The 18287-nt window shown below is 44.3% G+C and overlaps 1 protein-coding gene across 1 annotated transcript in view; it reads left to right on the forward strand.

Moving 5' to 3' along the window:
- Positions 1 to 17257, forward strand: part of LOC131343201 (trichohyalin-like) — a 30499-nt gene extending 13242 nt beyond the window's left edge. Inside the window, exons 6-11 of the mRNA XM_058374693.1 lie at positions 5603 to 5812; positions 6182 to 6352; positions 6740 to 6961; positions 8825 to 9052; positions 9512 to 9742; positions 16024 to 17257. Coding sequence (XP_058230676.1) covers positions 5603 to 5812; positions 6182 to 6352; positions 6740 to 6961; positions 8825 to 9052; positions 9512 to 9742; positions 16024 to 16215 — 1254 coding nt within the window. The 3' untranslated portion in view covers positions 16216 to 17257. The remainder of the gene's footprint in view (positions 1 to 5602; positions 5813 to 6181; positions 6353 to 6739; positions 6962 to 8824; positions 9053 to 9511; positions 9743 to 16023) is intronic.
- The last annotated feature ends 1030 nt before the right edge of the window (positions 17258 to 18287 follow it).

The raw sequence follows: 18287 nt of genomic DNA on the forward strand, positions 1-18287 counted from the left end.
ACATCTTACAATGTGAAAGTAAAGTAAACATGCATGAAGTTCAGCTTTGCTGTTCTTTGTTCCGGGACAATATGTAATGGTGAACTGGAACCTTGTGAAGAACAGCACCCACCAGGTTTGCCATATTTGAAGTTGCATTGATTTGTCAGCACCAGGAATGGGGGTCAGGCCCCCTCCAGCCAGTGTTGCCACTCCTCCAGAGCCACTTTGATGGATAGAAGCTTTGATAAATAGAATGGTTCCCCATATCGTAGTTCACTTCCGCTGGGGTCAGCTTCTGGGAAAAGTAGGTGCAGGGGTAGACTTTCCCAGGGTTCCCGTGGCTCTGAGAAAGCACGGCCCTGATCCTGCAGCTGGAGGCATCCACCTCGACGATGAATGGGTGATTGAGGTGAAGTTCTTCTTCAACTGTGCGAAGGCTGTGCGGGCCTGCTCTGTCCATTGTAATCACCTCAGTTTGCCCCACATGAGGGAGGTAAACAGATTGGCTGTACTATAGTTGCAGATGAACTGTCAATAGAAGTTTGCAAACCCCAAGAATCGCTGTAACTCCTTGATGGTGGTTGGTTCAGGCCAGTCCGTTACTGCCTTCACCTTGCTGGAGTCTATTTCTACTCCCCTCTGAGAGATAACATATCCCAGGAATGTGATGGAATCCTTGTGAAATTCGCACTTCTCTGCCTTCACATAGAGCTGGTGCAGCAGCAGCCGAGTGAATAATGAGTAGATCAAAATATCATCGATGTAGGCAATAATGTAACGGTTGATCAGGTCTTTGAATATTTCATTAATGAATGCCTGGAACACTGCTGGGGCATTGGCGAGTCCATAGGGCATAGCGAGATATTCATTGTGTAGCTCTTGGTATTTCCGTGGGGTCGCGGTGTTCTCAACAGTGCTTTGGCTTTCTATGGATGTGGTGAGGCATGGCTGCCGCTGCCACCACCGTTGCTCTTCGAATCACACCCAGGCTTGGCCTAGCTGCATTGGCTCCGGTTCCTCGTCCCTGGGGCTCTGAAGGCGCATGGATGAAGGCCGTGGTGTTGCTGGAGTAGAAGATTTCCAGGTGGATGGCGGTGGTGATGTACTCGAATAGGCAGGCCATTTCCACCTGCAGGGCTGGAAGGAGTCCCTCATGAAACATGACCAGAAGTGCTGCATCATTCCACCTGCTCTGTGCTGCCAGGGTGCGAAATTTCACTGCATAATCCACCACCGACTCGGAGCCCTGGTGCAGTTCAAGCAGCTGTACCGACATGTCACACCCCCACAAAACCCCCCTGCCCCCGCTAGATACTTGAAAACCTCCTGAATCAGACTCGAGAAGTATGTTAAGGAGGTTTTCACCTGGGGGTCGTGGTCCCAGCCCTCCTGGTAAGCATTGACAGGAGGAAGGCACACAATGTGGTCTCTTTGTGGTATATGTCAGGCTGGTGCATGAAGTATCGTACTGTTGCAAGAAGCCATGGCAGCGGTCTGCAGAGTCATCAAACTTCTCCAGGAGAGCCATGAGTACCAGCTCATTGCGTGTGGGAGCAGCAGCCGCCGGGGGTGTCAGCTGGGCAGGTGGTGATCACATGAACCGCCTGCAGGGCAGACAATTGCTCTTGGTAGGTGCATATAATGGCTCCCTAGCGTGCTACCACCACCTGAAGATGTGCATACTCCGCTGGATCCAATTCTGGTGAAGTATTCTGTAACGAAGTTCTGGAGGCAGGTGTGTTAGGATCAATATGCAGAGTTTATTTTATTTTAAGTCCAAATCAAGAGGCAAGAAGTCAAAACCGTAGGCAGGGAAACAAGGGTCAAAACCGGAGAGACAATACACTGGAACAAACAAAACAAAAACACAAACCAAAACTCGGAAAACGCCAAAAGACAAAACATAGGTCATACACAGTAATCCAGAAATCAACAAAGGTAGCAAATGGCTCGGTAAGTCACAAGGAACAATACTTTACGTCTGAATGTAGTGTACACATTGTTTAAATTAGGTGTTCCTTCATGGGTAGCACCAAATCTCAGGCAAGGGCTCCCTCTGGCAGCCTGACACCAGTGGTGATGTTACAGTTGGACACTTGGTTCATGATATAGTTACATTATAATTATAATGCATAATATTTTGGTCAAATTATGTGCAATAATTTTTCAGTGCAATAAGTCTTTACACGTGCATTAACTTGTATAACTTCTATCACAGTCTGACATTTTTCTGCCATCTGTTTCACTGATGTATCATATTTCAAGCAGTGTATTTTAATAAGTTTGGAAATATATGCATTGTACAGCACCTATACATTTAACTTAATATGTATATTTATTTTTAATTCTTATATTTTATTTTACTTTTATACTGAGCTACTGCAACTTAACAATTTCCCTGAGGGGATTAATAAAGTATTCTGATACTGAATGTGCTCCTTCCTTCTCTATGGAATGACATTCAATTTTTTTTGTTAATATTCAGATAAGGATTGTTGTCCTGGTACCACTTCACATAGTCAGCCACTTGCCTTGTATACGCTGACTCATTGCCTCCAGTTATTAATCCAATTACCTGTGCCATCAGCAAGTTTGTTGTTCTGGGAGGCCACACAGTCATGTGTAGAGCATGAAAAAAGTGTGTAAAGTGTGTAGAGCATTGGGCTCAGCACTAGTCCTGCAGAGTTCCTGTGTTATGGTTATTGACTTGGATGCATGTTTTCCAATTCTAACAGACTGGGGTGTTGAGTGTGTCCGCCGGAGGCGGAAGAGGCTGAATCCATGTGCAGAGTGAGAGAAGGTAACCCAAATGTGGAGTGAGAATATATCCAAAGGGCAACAAGGAAGAGTAAACAAGAAAACAGTCCAGGGTCACAATAACGGTAATAAGCTATATCAGAGGCGAGGCAGAGTAACGAAATCGATAAACAGTCCAAGGTAATCCACAACAAAGATAATCTGAATGCATGAGGCAACACTTAGTCAGTCTACAAGAGACGGAACTTCACGACATGCTGGATGTGTGCTCCACTTTTATGTCCGTGCAGGAAACCGGTAGTGGCTCAAAACTCGGGTGAGGGCTCCCTCTCATGTCCAGATCTCAGAAGTGATGTTACAGAGCCCCCCTCTCTAGGAACCCCTCCTGGGGTTCTACGATGTGGGCAACCTCTGGTGTGTGGAGCGGGTTTAGCAGGGTGTGCGCGGTGAAAGTCCTCTGTCTGTACCCCTCCCAGTCCACCAGGTACTAAAGATGAGACCAGACTCACCTGGAGTTTAGGAGAGCACTAACTTTATATGCAGGAGACGCATCGATGAAGCTCTCCTTTATTTCACAAGATCTGGGGATCATGCAGACGGAGCCAAGGGAAGTCCAATATGACAGGGTTAGCAGGGGTAGAAGTGACATAAATTTCACTGTGGAATAATCCCACTCGCAGCTCCAGCAGTACAGTTTGGCGAGTGAGATAGCCTCCTCCAATAGGTTGACTGTCTATGGCCGTAATCCTTAGAGGTGGGGTGCATGGGATGGTGGTGATGTGAAGTTCCTCCACCAGAGTTTTATCGATAAGGTTAACGGCCGCACCAGAATCTATTAATGCTGAGACAGAGAAACTCTGATTAGCATAGCACAAAGACACAAGCAACGTAAAGTTAAATAGGAGTGAGCTCTCTCCCACCTGAGATGAGGATGGCCTCTCAGGGCACTGGTGAATCTGGTGACTGGATTTCCCGCAGTAGTAGCATAGCCGCATATGTGTCCAGTGCTAGCACTCTTGTTCTGACACCCCGATCTTCCCAGCTGCATGGGTTCGGGGTATTCCTCTCTGGGGCTTGCAAACTCGGCTTGAAGACGTGCTGGGACAGGTTGACGAGTGCTAGCTCGGTGTTGTTGGCGGAGGTTGTCCAGATGAATGGTAGTCGAAACATATTGGGAAAGAGAGGTTTGTAGTTCCCTGCATGCTATCTCAGTTTGTAGTTCTGGGTTCAGTCCCTCCCAAAACACGGCCCAAAGTGCTGTGTCGTTCCAGCCAGATTGAGCCGCCAGCATACGAAACTTAATGGCATAGTCTGTGGCAGTATCCGAAACCTGACATAATTCCATTAATTGGAGTGAAATGTCTTTACCTCCTGCTGGGTATTCAAAAATCTCACACACCATACCTGCAAAGTGTGTGAAGGACGAGCAGATCTGTGGATCAGCATCCCACACCGCGGAAGGCCAGTCTAACGCTTCCAGTGAGGAGTGAGAACATGAAGGCACATTTAGTTCCCTCCTTGTGATACACGTCAGGCTGATGAGCAAAAAAAATCTCACACTGTCGGAGGAAGCCCCAATAGTGGTCCGCCGAGCCATTATATTTCTCCGGAAGCTCCACGACTTGATCGTGGAAGGAGTGAATGAGAGCTCCTTGTTGAACAATGATCACCTGTAATTCCACTGGATCCGTAGGAGGTGAAGTTTTCTGTTGCGTGTGTCCGCCGGAGGCGGAAGAGACTGAGTCCATGGGCAGAGTGAGAGACGGTAACCCATACACAAAGTGAGAATATATCCAAAGGGCAATGAGGAAGAGTAAACGAGAAAACAGTCCAGGGTCAGAATAACGATAATAAGCCATATCAGAGGCGAGGCAGAGAATTTAAATTGATAAACAGTCCAAGGTAATCCACAACAAAGATAATCTGAATGCACGAGGCAATGCTTAGTCAGTCCACAAGAGACGAAACTTCGCGACATGCCAGATGTACGCTCCACTTTTATGTCCATGCGGGAAACCAGGAGTGGCTCAAAACTTGGGTGAGGGCTCCCTCTCGTGTCCAGATCTCAGAAGTGATGTACCATTGGTTCTGCCCACAAGAACATCCAGAACCCAGATGCAGTGGGTGGGAGGCACCACAAGATTATAAAGCTTGTTTGTGGGCTTTGATGGTATCACTGTGTTGAATGCTGAGCTATAATCAATGAACAGCATTCAAACATAGCTGTACTGGTTTTCCAGGTGGATGAGGGCAATATGTATAGTTGTGCTGATGGCATCCACTGTGGATCTGTTTGGTCTGTATGAAAACTGGAGAGGGTCCAGATTGTCCAGTGTGATGGTCTGGATGTAACTCATGACAATTCTCTTGAAGCACCTCATCACTATTGGGTCAGTAGTTATCGAGGCAGGATGCTTGTTTTTTGGCAGTGCTAGGATAGTGGTCCTCTTTAAGCAGGTTGGAATTGAGACTTGTGCGAGGAACAAATTGAATATAGACCTCAGTTAGCACAAACGAGTAAAGATTTCACCTTGCCTTCTTGTAGTCACTGGCATTACCTGAGACAAATGCAGTCAAGTGGGCATGCAGCATGGATCGAACCTCCCCATTTATCCATAGCTTTTGATCCATAGCTGATCTGTTTGTTGAGGACAGTGTTGTCAATGCAGGTGATAATGTAGTTGATTACTGCTAAGAAGAAAAAGTCTAAATCGTGCTGCTGCCACTACTTCCGAGCTGAATTCAGGGAAAGGACAAAAACTACATAGAGACAGTAATTCAATAGTAAAACTCTTCAAAATGTACTAAACAAACAGTGAGTATTTATACAGAAGAAATATTAAATATTCTGTGTTATCGACAGGCAATATTGAAGAGGCGACTTGGTCAAGTGGATCAGCTTGTACAGCAGGCTGTAGGAGGGACAGAGGAGAACATAGATGAAGCAGAGATGTCAGTCGATCAGCTGAAGCAGCAGTACATCAACACTGAGTATTCAGACAAGGTCAAATTATTCTGCAATGAAAAAAGGAAACAGCTGCAGCAGCATAGAGAACGTCTAAGGAGAGAAGAGGTACACACACACACTCACACACACACTCACACACACACACACACACACACACACACACAGTAAGACAGTAGGATTGTGATGATGTTTCTAACAGTGTTTTATCTTGTTAGAGATTTTCCTCTTTACACTTTATTCTATTCATCAAATTCATCTGTAGTTTTATTTAAACATCTGTGAACTGTGGAAGTCCTGTTTCATTCAGAAATATTTCTCTAAAATAAAAAAAATTGCAACAGGACCCATGTCCTGTGTAGACTAAAGAGGGAATAACTAGTAAGGACAAACATCTTTCACACACATGTTGAATAAATAGATAAGTCATCAAAGTGTGTGTGTGTGTGTGTGTGTTTGTGTGTGTGTGTGTAACAGTTGGAGAGGCGGCAGCAACATGTGGAGCAGCTTGTACAGCAGGCTGAAGAAGGGACAAAAGAGAACATCAGGGAAGCGAAGGAGTCGCTTGATCAGCTGAAGCAGCAGTATGAGAACACTGAATATTCAGACAAGGTCTCAGTGTTCTGCAGGGCAAAGAGGAAACAGCTGGTATGTTTCTTATTTGTTCTCACACTCACTCTCATTCACCCTAATTAACACACACACACACACACACACACACACACAAACAAACCAGACACCAAAGCTGCAGCAAAGTGCTTATATCAGCTTAGTGTGTGAGATATAACAGAGGTCACAGAACCTGCATAATGGATACAGACACACTCATACAGACACATGGGATTCTATCATTTCTGATTCATCCTCAGCAGCAACACCGGTCATTTTAATAGAAATAGAAAGAGATATCAGATTGTGTGAAGCTGTGTTACTGCAGACATGCCATGCATAAAAGACCGCAGAAGCAACACACAAATCTTATTCTTATATGTATATATATATATATATATGTGTGTGTGTGTGTGTGAGTAACAGGTGAACAGGCGACTGCTACAAGTGGAACAGCTTGTACAGCAGGCTGAAGAAGGGAAAGAGGAGAACATCAGAGAAGTGGAGCAGCAGATCAAGCGGCTGGAGCAGCAGTACTCTGAATATTCAGTACGAGTCTCATCATTTTGCAGTGCAAGGAGGAGGCAGCTGAACTGGTACAGAGTACAGCATAGCAATGACGAACGTCTAATGAATGAGGGAAAAAAGGTATTTTTCCTGTTTGTTGTTTGATCATACACACTCACACTTCCACACACACACACAGTAACGCAGTAGGATTGTGATGATGATGTTTCTAACAGTCTGTTAGCTTGTTATTTTCCTCTTTATACTTTATTCTATTCATCAAATTCATCTGTAGTTTTATTTAAACATCTGTGAACTGAGTAAGTCCTACTTCATTCAGTTCACTGCAGCATTTGGAAAGAAGGGAATCTCTAGGACAGACAGACACAACTCCAGAAGATTAGAAATGAGGAAGTGACCGTATGTCAAAGTGGAAGTTAATGTCTTTCTCTCTCACAAACACATGCAAAAAAACTGCAGTTCCAAGAAGTGGTCTACATAGCTCTCCAAGACATTGTTTTGTGGTCAGTCGAAGACTGTAAGATCATTATCACTGAGTAAACTGTGCCCTGGGAGGAGGGCTGTGAGGAGGCAAATGTGCAGTCATGGCTGTGCACAGTAGAGGTTTTCCCGCCAAATCAACATGTACAGCTCTACTTCTGGTTGACCAGTGACTCCCAGGAAAGACTAGGTGACAACCGAGAAAGGTTGGTGATGCTGGAGAGCTCCAGGAAAGACTTGCAGGAGCACACTAGGCTAGCAATCTAATGTGCAGCACTCTCAAGAGGGCACCACTCAAGCTACAAATGATCAATGATTAAAATACAATGGCCAACAGCAGTGGACAATATCACATGGATACAGTTTGTGATGACCTAGACAGCATCCTGGAAACTGCTCTATCAGGGCCAGTCCACAGGACAAAAAGGTCTGGCCACAAGTGGGCAGCCAAAGGAGCTATAGAGCAAGCAGAAAGTTCACTAAAGTTATGTGACATTGTGGGCAACTCCTGCATGGGACGGCTGGTACATTTCGAACGGTGGAAATGCAGGTGGAATGTTTAAGTGTGACATTGTCCAAGTGGAAATTCATGCCCAGGAGGAGGAAAAGTGTTGGGAAAAGTTCTTCTGACAAAATGGGATTTGCCCAAGTGGAAGATCACATGGGCAGAGTTGTGGAGACTGGAGCCATACTACATATCTTTCTTGCTGTGCTGTGTATGACACTCTCCCTTCACCAGCACACTTGCACACTTTGGGGTTGTTTGGAGGACCCCAACTGTAAGCTTGTGGTCAAAAGAGGACACTGGCTCACACACTGACCAGCTGTAAAACATCTCTTACCCAAGATTGATATAGATGGCACCATGACATAGTTCTTCTGTCCCTCGCTGACACAAGAACACTGTGTAAGAAGAGGCAATGTGGCATAGTTGGAAAGAAGTTGTTAACCTTCTTTAAGGAGGGAACAAGATCATTCCAATTTAGGAAAACAGCAAAGCCAAAGTTGCCAGCTTCTGGGAGATGAGGGTCGACTGTTGAAAAAAAACCTGCAGTTCCCGGAAGTGGTCCACACAGCTGTTCACCCATACATTGTTTTTGGTTAGTGGAAGACCATAACATCTTTATCATTGAGTTAACTGTGCCTTGGGAGGAGGGCTGTGAGGAGGGAAATGAGAAGTACCAGACTTTGGACCAGGAGTGCAAAGGCTGGTTACCTAATGAGGTAACTGAAGAAAGAACCAATCAGGTGTACTCTACAGCTGATGTAGAATTCTTCATTGTAGAGATGAGTAAAGAAAATGTGATGAAATCTACCTGGACAGGTAGCAGTGCACAGGGACAACTTGCCCAAGACCAAATTCTGTGTGGAGAAACCTGGACATTTCTCACACTCAGATCCCCGTTTCACTCAGTTTCAGCTCCATTTGTCTTTTAGTAACTCTGTTTGTTTGTTTGTGTGTGTGTGTGTGTGTGTGTGTGTGTGTGTGTGTGTGTAAAACAGTTGAACAGCCGGCTGCTATATGTGAACCAGCTCGTACAGCAGGCTGAGGGAGGAACACAGCAGAACATTAGAGAAGCTGAGAAGGAGCTTGATCAGCTGGAGCAGCAGTACAAGAACAAGGATTATTCAGAACAAATCAAATTCCTCTGCAGGGTAAAGAGGATAGAGCTGAAGCAATACAGTGGACAACCCAGCAATGAACAACATCTAATGTGTGGGGATGGAGAGGTATGTTTCTTATTTGTTCTCTCTCTCTCTCTCTCTCTCTCTCACACATACACACACACACATACACACACACACAGTAAGATTGTGATGATGTTTCTAACAGTGTGTTATCTTGTTAGAGATTTTCCTCTTTACACTTTATTCTATTCATCAAATTCATCTGTAGTTTTATTTAAACATCTGTGAACTGTGGAAGTCCTGTTTCATTCAGTTCACTGCTGAGTTTGGGAAGGGAATAAACATGGAGTTATAAAAATAACACATTAAGATAAACAGATAAAAGATAAACATTTAAAAATATGCAGATTTGTAAAAGAATTGTATTTATTTATTTATTTATTTATTTATTTATTTATTTATTTATTTATATAATGCCAGATTTAAATTGTTTAGAAAAATGTTGGTCAAAGTTAATAAAGATAGTGTGTGTGTGTGTGTGTGTGTGTGTGTGTGTAACAGTTGCAAAGGCAACAGCAACAAGTGGAACAGTTTGTACAGCAGGCTAAAGACGGAAAAATTGAGAACATCAGGGAAGCAAAGGTTGAGATTGATCACCTGGAGCAGATGCAGTACCTGAACACTGAAGATGTAGTACCGGTCACACCGTTCTCCATGTTAAAGAGGGCAGAGCTGTACTGGTACAGACTACTGAACAGTGATGAAGAACAGATAATGACTGAGAAAACAGAGGTATGTTTCCTATTTGTTCTCTCTCTCTCTCTCTCTTTCTCTGTCACACACTGTAAGGCATCGCCGGAGGTGGAAATATTGGAATCCATGAGCAGATTTATTAAACCAAACACAGCAGGCAAAAACATGGTCAAAAAAATGAAGAACACAGGTCAAAACAATGAAATCAGAAAGCAGAGACAAATCCGAATTGTAAGGCAAAGATCACAAAAATGAGGTCATAAAAACTAGGTCAAACACAGTAAATCTCAAGGCAACGAACAGCAAGGCTTGGTATGTACACAAAAGAACGATACTACACGTAGAGTGAAGTGAGTCTCTTTTATGTGCATGAGAACCGGAAGTGATTAGAATCCCCTCTAGGAACACCTCTAGGTGTTTGATGACGAGGGCGACCTCTTGGACAGGGAGCGGGCCTATCAGGGTGGGCGTGATGAAACTCCTCTACCAGTGAGGGGTCCAGAATGTCAGAGGCGTCAACCCAAGAGCATTCCTCTGGACCGTACACTTCCCAGTCCACCAAGTATTGTAGTCGTTTCCTGACTCTCCGTGAATTCAAGAGAGCATTTACCTTGTACGCTGGTGCCCCATTAATCACTAGTGGAGGAGGAGGTTCATGCATCAAGGAGGAATCTGGGCGTGTCCCATGATAAGGCTTAAGTGAAACATGGAACGAGGGTGAAATGCGGTACGTAGAGGGTAGCTGAAGGCGGTAAGTGACTGGGTTTACCTGTCGTGTAACCTTGAAAGGGCCTATGAATTTTGGGCTTAGCTTATGGCAGGGGAGACGTAGTTTCAAGTTCTTAGTAGATAGCCACCCCTGTTGTCCTACCTGGTATGCAGGGTGTTGGCATCTGTGTCGGTTGGTTTGGGTGCTTTGTCTCCTGACTGCCCTTTGAAGACGCACGTGTGCTCATTCCCAGATTTCCTGACTCCTCCTAGCCGAGTCATCTACCGCCGGGATATCTGATGGTTTGTCTGACCAGGGAAAGAGGGGTGGTTGGAACAGAGAACGTACTGGAATGGAGTTAGGCCCGTGGATGAGTGTGTCAAGGAGTTCTGTGCATACTCGGCCCAGGGTATGAATTCACTCCAGTGGTGTTGGTCTCTGCTGCAGTAGGAACAGAGGAATCTTTGGATTTCTTGAATAAGCCTCTCCACCTGCCCGTTAGATTGGGGATGATAGCTGGATGTGAGGCTCATGTTGATTCCCAGTCTACTTCAGAAGGCCGGCCATACTTGTGAAGTGAATTGCATTCCCCAGTCAGACACAATATTCTCCGGTAATCCAAAATTCCGTAACACATGATCAAAGATTGTCTTGGCTGTTTCCATAGCTGTGGGAAGACCCTTGAGGGGAATTAGCTTACATGCCTTAAAAAAACAGTCTATGATAACCATGATAACCATGGTAAACCTCTTGACTCAGGGAGGTCAGTCATAAAGTCCACCAAGATGTGCGACCAAGGACATTGTGGAATGGGCAGTGGCTGCAGTAGACCCTCTGGTAACTGTCGACTTGAGTGAACTTGAGCACTGAGTCACAGAATTCAACGTATTCTTGAATGTCCCGAAAGCTCGATGGCCACCAGAATCGTTCTCCCACTAGCTGGGCCGTACACTGAATACCAGGGTGGCCAGAACTGGGGAATTCGTGAGTCCATTGTATGACCTGATGGCGGAATGATTCGGGAACATACAGCTTGGAAGGTGGACACGTGGCTGGAGGGGGGTTTTGAGCATGAGCGCGTTGGATCTCCTCTACCAGGTTCTACTGGATCAGTGCCAGGATAAGGGTGGACGGAAGAATGAGTAATGGATAAGTGATTACATTTTTGATTTCTTGTTGTCTGCTTTACCATTCTTAGACCCTAGACGATAGGTGACTGTGAACTGGAACCTGGAGAACAACATGGCCCACCCAGCTAGGTTGCAGTGATCAGTGAGAATAAGGAAAGGGTGATGAGCTCCCTCCAGTGACGCCATTCCTCAAGAGCCTCCTTCATAGACAATAGTTCCCTGTTGCCCACATCATAGTTCATCTCAGTCGCTGTAAGCTTTCTGGAGAAGAAAGCACAGGGGTGCAACTTATTGGGATTCCTGTGACGTTGAGAGAGCACAGCCCCTATACCACAGCTTGAGGCTTCGACCTCCAACATGAATGGGAGGTCCGGGTCTGGATGATGAAGAATAGGGGCTGTAGTAAAGCTGTTCTTTAGTTTGTGGAATTCCTCTCGGGCCGAGTCAGTCCAACTGAGTGTCTTAGGTTTGTTCTTTAGAAGTGACGTGAGAGGGCTGGCTATGGTGCTGTAGTTCCTGTTGAAACATCTGTAGAAGTTGGCGAACTCCAGGGAGTGTTGCAATTCCTTGAAGGTGTTAGGTTCGGGCAACTCCGTAACGGCTTTGACCTTAGCTAGATACATTTCAACGCTTGTGGGGAAAAGAACATACCCCAGAAAGGTGATGGTCCGCTGGTGGAACTCACACTTTTCGAGCTTAACGAAGCGATGGTTCTGTAGCAGTCATTGTAGCACGGTATGGACATGTTGGATGAGGGCTTTGAGGGAGTCAGAATAGATCAATTTGTCGTTGATGTAGGCAATGACAAAGCGATTGAGCACATCACAAAATATCTCATTGATGAGGGACTGAAAAACTGCCAGGGCGTTTGTTAATTCATATGGCATGACTAAGTACTCATAATGTCCATTACTGGTGTGAAAAGCCATTTTCCACTCATCCCCTTACTTGATCCTGACCAGGTTGTACGCACTTCTTAGGTTTAGCTTAATAAATATCTTGGCTCCACATAGTTGTTCTAAGGCTGCAGGGACAAGTGGTAGATGATACGGGTAACGAACCATCATAGCATTAAGGCCCTTATAGTCAATGCATGGGCGGAGGCCGCCATCCTTCTTTTCGACAAAGAAGAAGCCCGCTGCTGCTGGTGAGGTGGAGGGATGGATATAACCTGCAGCAAGAGCTTCCTCTACATATTCCTCCATAGCTCGGCTCTCCGGTAGAGATAGTGGGTAGATCTGGCTCTTGGGTGGCATGGCATTGGGAAAAAGATCGATAGCACAGTCCCAGGGGTGGTGAGGTGGAACATGTGTGGCCCTCTCCTTGCTGAACACCTCCTTCAAGTCTTGGTATTCCCTGGGCAGAAGGGCAGTCTCGATGGCTCTGGGGCTTTCAACGGAGGTTGTGAAGCATGGTCATAGCATTAAACTGTAAAAGCAGGTTTGGATGCATTGAGGAGACCAGCTCTTGAGCTCCCCCTCTCTCCAGGAGATCACCAGGTTGTGATGCTGGAGCCATGGAAGGCCCAACATGACAGGGTTGCTGGGAGATGATATGATATAAATGTGAGCTTTTCATGATGAAACAATACAATCTGCAATTCCAGGGGTTGGGTTTCATGAGTGAGATATCCCTCTCCTATGGGTTGATTGTTAACGGCCATCACTCTTGGCGGTGGAGTGCAGAGTATCGTGGGGAGATTCAACTTCTTAACTAATGCTTGATTGATAAGGTTGATGGCCTCCCTGGCCTCTATGAGCACTGAGAACAAGGCATAGCTGGTAGTGTTATTCGAAACACAGGATTATTCGTGCTCACGTGTGATTTGGAGGAAAGTTCTGGGCATCGGTACACCTGATGGCTGGGTTGTCTGCAGTAGTAACAGAGTCTGTGCTGGGGTGCGTCTCTGGCACTCCTCCTCCGATCCTCAGGTTTGGCTAAGTTGCATGGGCTCACAGCTGCTCTCTCGTGGGTCTGGGATCTCAACGTGGTGACTTGGTGGATAGTGAGTTCATGGATTGCGTTGCTGTTGACGCCTCAAATTATCCAAACAAATCGCAGTGGTGATAAACAGAGAGAGGGTCATATTGTCGTCCCTGCATGCCATGTCAGCAGAGCCGTGTTATTCCACCCTGATTGCGCTGCTAGAGTGTGGAATTTAATAGCATAGTCAGCAGCTGATTGATTACCTTGATGCAATTCTATGAGCTGTACCGAATTGTCTTTACCTCTCACAGCAGATTAGCAAAGTAATTAGCAGATGTTTAACTTGAGGGTCGCTATCCCACACGGCGGATGGCCAGTCAAGTGCCTTTCCTGTAAGCAGTGAGAGAATGAAAGCACACCTGGTGATATCCGTACTTTAGAGCTCCGGCTGATGCGTGAAGTAGTTGTCACACTGCCGAAGGAAGCCACGGTAGCGTTTGGCAGACCCATCGAATTTTTCCGGTAGAGCCATGTGTGGTGTGCTGGTGCCTTGTGTTGACGCGGAAGCGGCCGGAGCGGTGGAAGCTGCGGGGGCTGCAGATGGAGGCTGTGGGTTAGCATTCTGTAATGCTGCAACTTGCAGAGAAAGCAGAGACAAATCTGTAAGGCAAAGATCACGAAAACGAGATCACAAAAACTAGGTCAAACACAGTAAATCTCAAGGCAACAAACAGCGAGGCTGGGTCTGTACACAAAGGAACGATACTACATGTAGAATGAAGTGAATGAGTCTCTTTTTTGTGTGTGGGAACCGGAAGTGAGTGATTAGAATTTGGGAGAGGACTCCCTCTGGCATTCCATCTCTCTGTGTGAGGTGAGACACACACACACACACAGCAACACATTTTTTAGTTAGATTAGTCAGATCTTTTAGGTTAGTTAGGTATCTGATCAAAGTAAAGTTAGTCAGATTATTTGACTTTAACTGACATTACTGTCCTAACTAAACTAACTTTAAATACCTGGATAAAAAAACTTGACTTATATAACTAACCTAAAATACAAAGCATTCAGAAAAATAACAGAAAATATTAGAGATTTCATGCTGCAGGAGATGGAACTTCACCAGACCACAGAAAGGATCTCTTCCAAGACAAAGATGCTGTACATCACCAGAGCAACAGGACAGACTGCTACATGGACCAGTGGAATACTGTGTGTTCTGGAAATGTATCCCAGAATCTCTAATGGGATGTCCAGGAGGAGTTATCCAGGATGGTGAAGCTCCTCATCATCAAGATGGTTGAGGGTCCTGGTGAATGGTCTGCTGGAATGTTTCTGGTTCTTGAGCCTGATGAAACACTGAGAATTAGTGTTGATTAAACTGAACAATGCTGTGGATTTTGGTAGATCTGCTCGTCTGAGGAGTCTCGACAGTTAAATACCTTCATTACACCATTTGTTCTTTATTTATTCATGAGGCTTCTTTTGGGGATGTCCAGCATATCAGTGCTCTTCCAGACGAGAACGTTTAAATGGACTGGGTAGAGCTGTGGGACACATGGATGATGTCCTTGTATGTAGAAGGTGTCCATGAGGAACAATCCGTCAGAATTGAATCAGCACTGAAGAAGCTGCAGAAAGCTGGACAGAAATCAGGTTCCTGACCCACAAGCTGTCTTCAGCTGGATTCCAGCCTGATCTTCTATCAGTGTTGTCTGAGGTCTGCAGCTTTCTTGGAGCAATGAACCAAATGGAGATGTTTGTTCCAGGCCTGGGCAAGGAAACAAAGCTCCTGTGAGTCCTCCTCTGTCAGAGAAATCTGTGGGTCTGGGAGGAACCACAGCAGAAGTCATTTTCATTCCTGAAAACAGAGTATAGTACTAATACTAGCATTCTTTGATCTAATCCAGGAATGAGAATTAACCCCACCCCTAAGAGAATTATCCCTGTCCCTAAGTTGATTAGCCCCACCCTTAAGCAGAGAGCTTGTTACTGTGCAGGTCTGCAGTAAAGTTCATTTAAGAAGCTGCTGCTCTGTGTGGTCAATACAGTGTCTCCACTGGTTAACCAACACAACAAATTACTAACCAAATGACCTGATTAAACTAACCTAACCTCGCTGACTAACAACTAACCACCTAACTTAACTTCCCTAAATATCCAGACCCCACAAATTAATGAATCGAATTAACATTAAATATGACCTTAATGACCTAATTAACCTAACTAATATTAACTCCATAACTTACAGTAATGACCTAACCCACCTTACCCTAAAATACCTGACTTAACTTAAGCAGCCTGACCAACCAACTCACCTAATGGAAACACTCTGACCTACAACAACCAACCTGATAAACTGCAATATCGCAAACTATTTAACTAACCTATCCATCCAACACTACCTGACTAACTAACCTATATGACCAACACATCTAACCAATCGAAACTACTTAACTACCCAACCTACACAACCTGACTAACCAAGTAACTAACAACTAACTAACAACCAGAAATGATTTGAGGTGTGTGTGTTTGTGTCTATTGAACAGATGAAGAAGAAGCTGGAGAAGGTGATGGATGGTTTACAGAAGCTCAGAGATGGAGCAGAGCGAAAGCAGAAGATACCAACCTCCACAGAGGTGAATGAGATGCAGGAAGACCTAATGGAGATTGAAAAATGGTGTGGAGAGATGAAGAAGGAGATAAATGACCTCATAGAGCACAGAGGTGGAGCTGTGTGAGACCAGCACACTTAAATTCTAGATTCCAGGAGGATTTTGTGAAAATGGGAATTTTATCAGGATTAAATTATTTTATTTAATTAATTTTTGAAATAGTGCAATAGACAGCTGTGTGGTTCTGGTTTTGTTGGTTCTGCTTCTCTGTTATATACACAAATAACATCTGTCTCTACTGATTCTGCTCCTGAGACTTCATGAAACAGCTGTTTATCACCATGATTTGGACTGGAAATTAAAACATTATAGTCGGGAAAATGAATTCTAAATGATTTCAACTGGAAACATCATCACAGTCCAGTGCAAACTCTGTGTTGCAGCAGTGAAGACGGTGCCTCTATAGGACATTTTATTTAAAGAAGCATGTTCAGGAGACACTAGCAAACAATCCATGTTAGCTCATTTAGCTCTGATTATTTACTGTTAGTTAGTGCTGTGAAATGTCCTGCTCTGTGGGACAGTCAGAGACAGGAAAGAGAACTGCCCTCTCCTTCCTGTGGGAGAAAGTGCAGGGGATAATAGAGAAGTGATTTGGTGCTTTTCTTGTTCACTGAATGAAGATCTAGACATAAGAAGGAAATAAATGAACAGATTCAGTGGTTGATGATCCGTGCCATCAGACTAACTCTTGTCAGGATTAAACTCTGCAGGATTCCTGAAGTTTCTCCTACCAGATTTACTCTGATCTTTCTTTCATCAGCAACACAATTCACTTCATCTCTTCTGACTCATTTGATTAAGAAAAAAAGCTTTTCTGTATTTTCTGTCACAGAAACATTTCTGTGGTGTAAAAATATTTCTCTTGCATTTTTTTATATTAAAGAGCAGCATCGCTGTTTTATATCTTGTGCAGTAATACACACTTACAGCTACACAAACATATACAAAATACTAACACTTATAGCTACACAAACATCTAAAACACTAATATATACACAGTTACAGCTACACAGACATATACAACACTTATATACACATGGTTACAGCTACACAAACATAGCCAACACATATATATACACACAATTACAGCTACATAAATCATTTACTCTGTATGTATTTTTAAAGGCAGAATAAATAAAAGTATTTTGGATCATACTGCTGTTCTCTTGAATTTATTTCCATGTGTGGTCTTCAAGTAATCCAAAAGTTATCAAAAACACACACACACACACACACACACACACACATACATTCTTCCTCTGTACCTGTTCCACCAGGTGATTAAGATACAGAATACCAAAAGCTGTAAAATACAGAAAGCTGTAAATTTCACTCCCTTTATAATCACTGCAGCTGTCAGTCACTTCAGGTCAGTATGAGCTCACAGACTCCTGGCCTTTGGTGGAAAATCTGGTTATAATCAAAGCAGCACAAAGAGACGCTTATTAATATCCTGTCCACCAGCTGGTTAAACTGTAATAAACATTACAGTGTATGGTGTGGTCCAGTATTTCTTGGTGTAGTCTGTAGCTCACCTTACTCAATGATTACACAAAATATTATAAAGAATACAAATTTTTAAGCGCCTTTTTATTTTAACAAAATATAACTTTATTAAGTTAACTTGGAGCCATCAAGTACAACACATACTATTCAACATGCAATTGTCAAAGTAATCTAGAACTTTACACTACAATATTTTCAAATATGGTTCATGAACACTGGTCTGTAAATAATGTTACATCTACAAACCTCTCTCCTGTCTGCCAGAGGGAGCCCTCCTCTGAGTTAGGGGCAGTGGTGGCTCAAGTGGGTAAGGCTCTGGGTTGTTGATCGGTGTTCAAAGCCCAGTCACCATCAAGCTGCCACTGTTGGGCAACTGAACAAGGTCCTTAACCCTCTCTGCTCCAGGGGCACTGTATCATAGCTGCCCTTGTGCTCTGACCCCAACTTCCTCAGCTGGGATATGCGAAGAAAAGAGTTCCATTGTGTTGTAATGTATGTGTGGGGATAATAAAGGCTTCATGCTCTCAGTTTTGTTCTGTACTGACACTTTTGGGTCACGATGGGCTATATCCAGTTCACACTTCCTGGATTTACAGACTTACCGCGGATTTACCGCTACCACGCTATCT

Source organism: Hemibagrus wyckioides, linkage group LG22, assembly GCF_019097595.1.
Source record: "Hemibagrus wyckioides isolate EC202008001 linkage group LG22, SWU_Hwy_1.0, whole genome shotgun sequence".
Classification (NCBI taxonomy): domain Eukaryota; kingdom Metazoa; phylum Chordata; class Actinopteri; order Siluriformes; family Bagridae; genus Hemibagrus; species Hemibagrus wyckioides.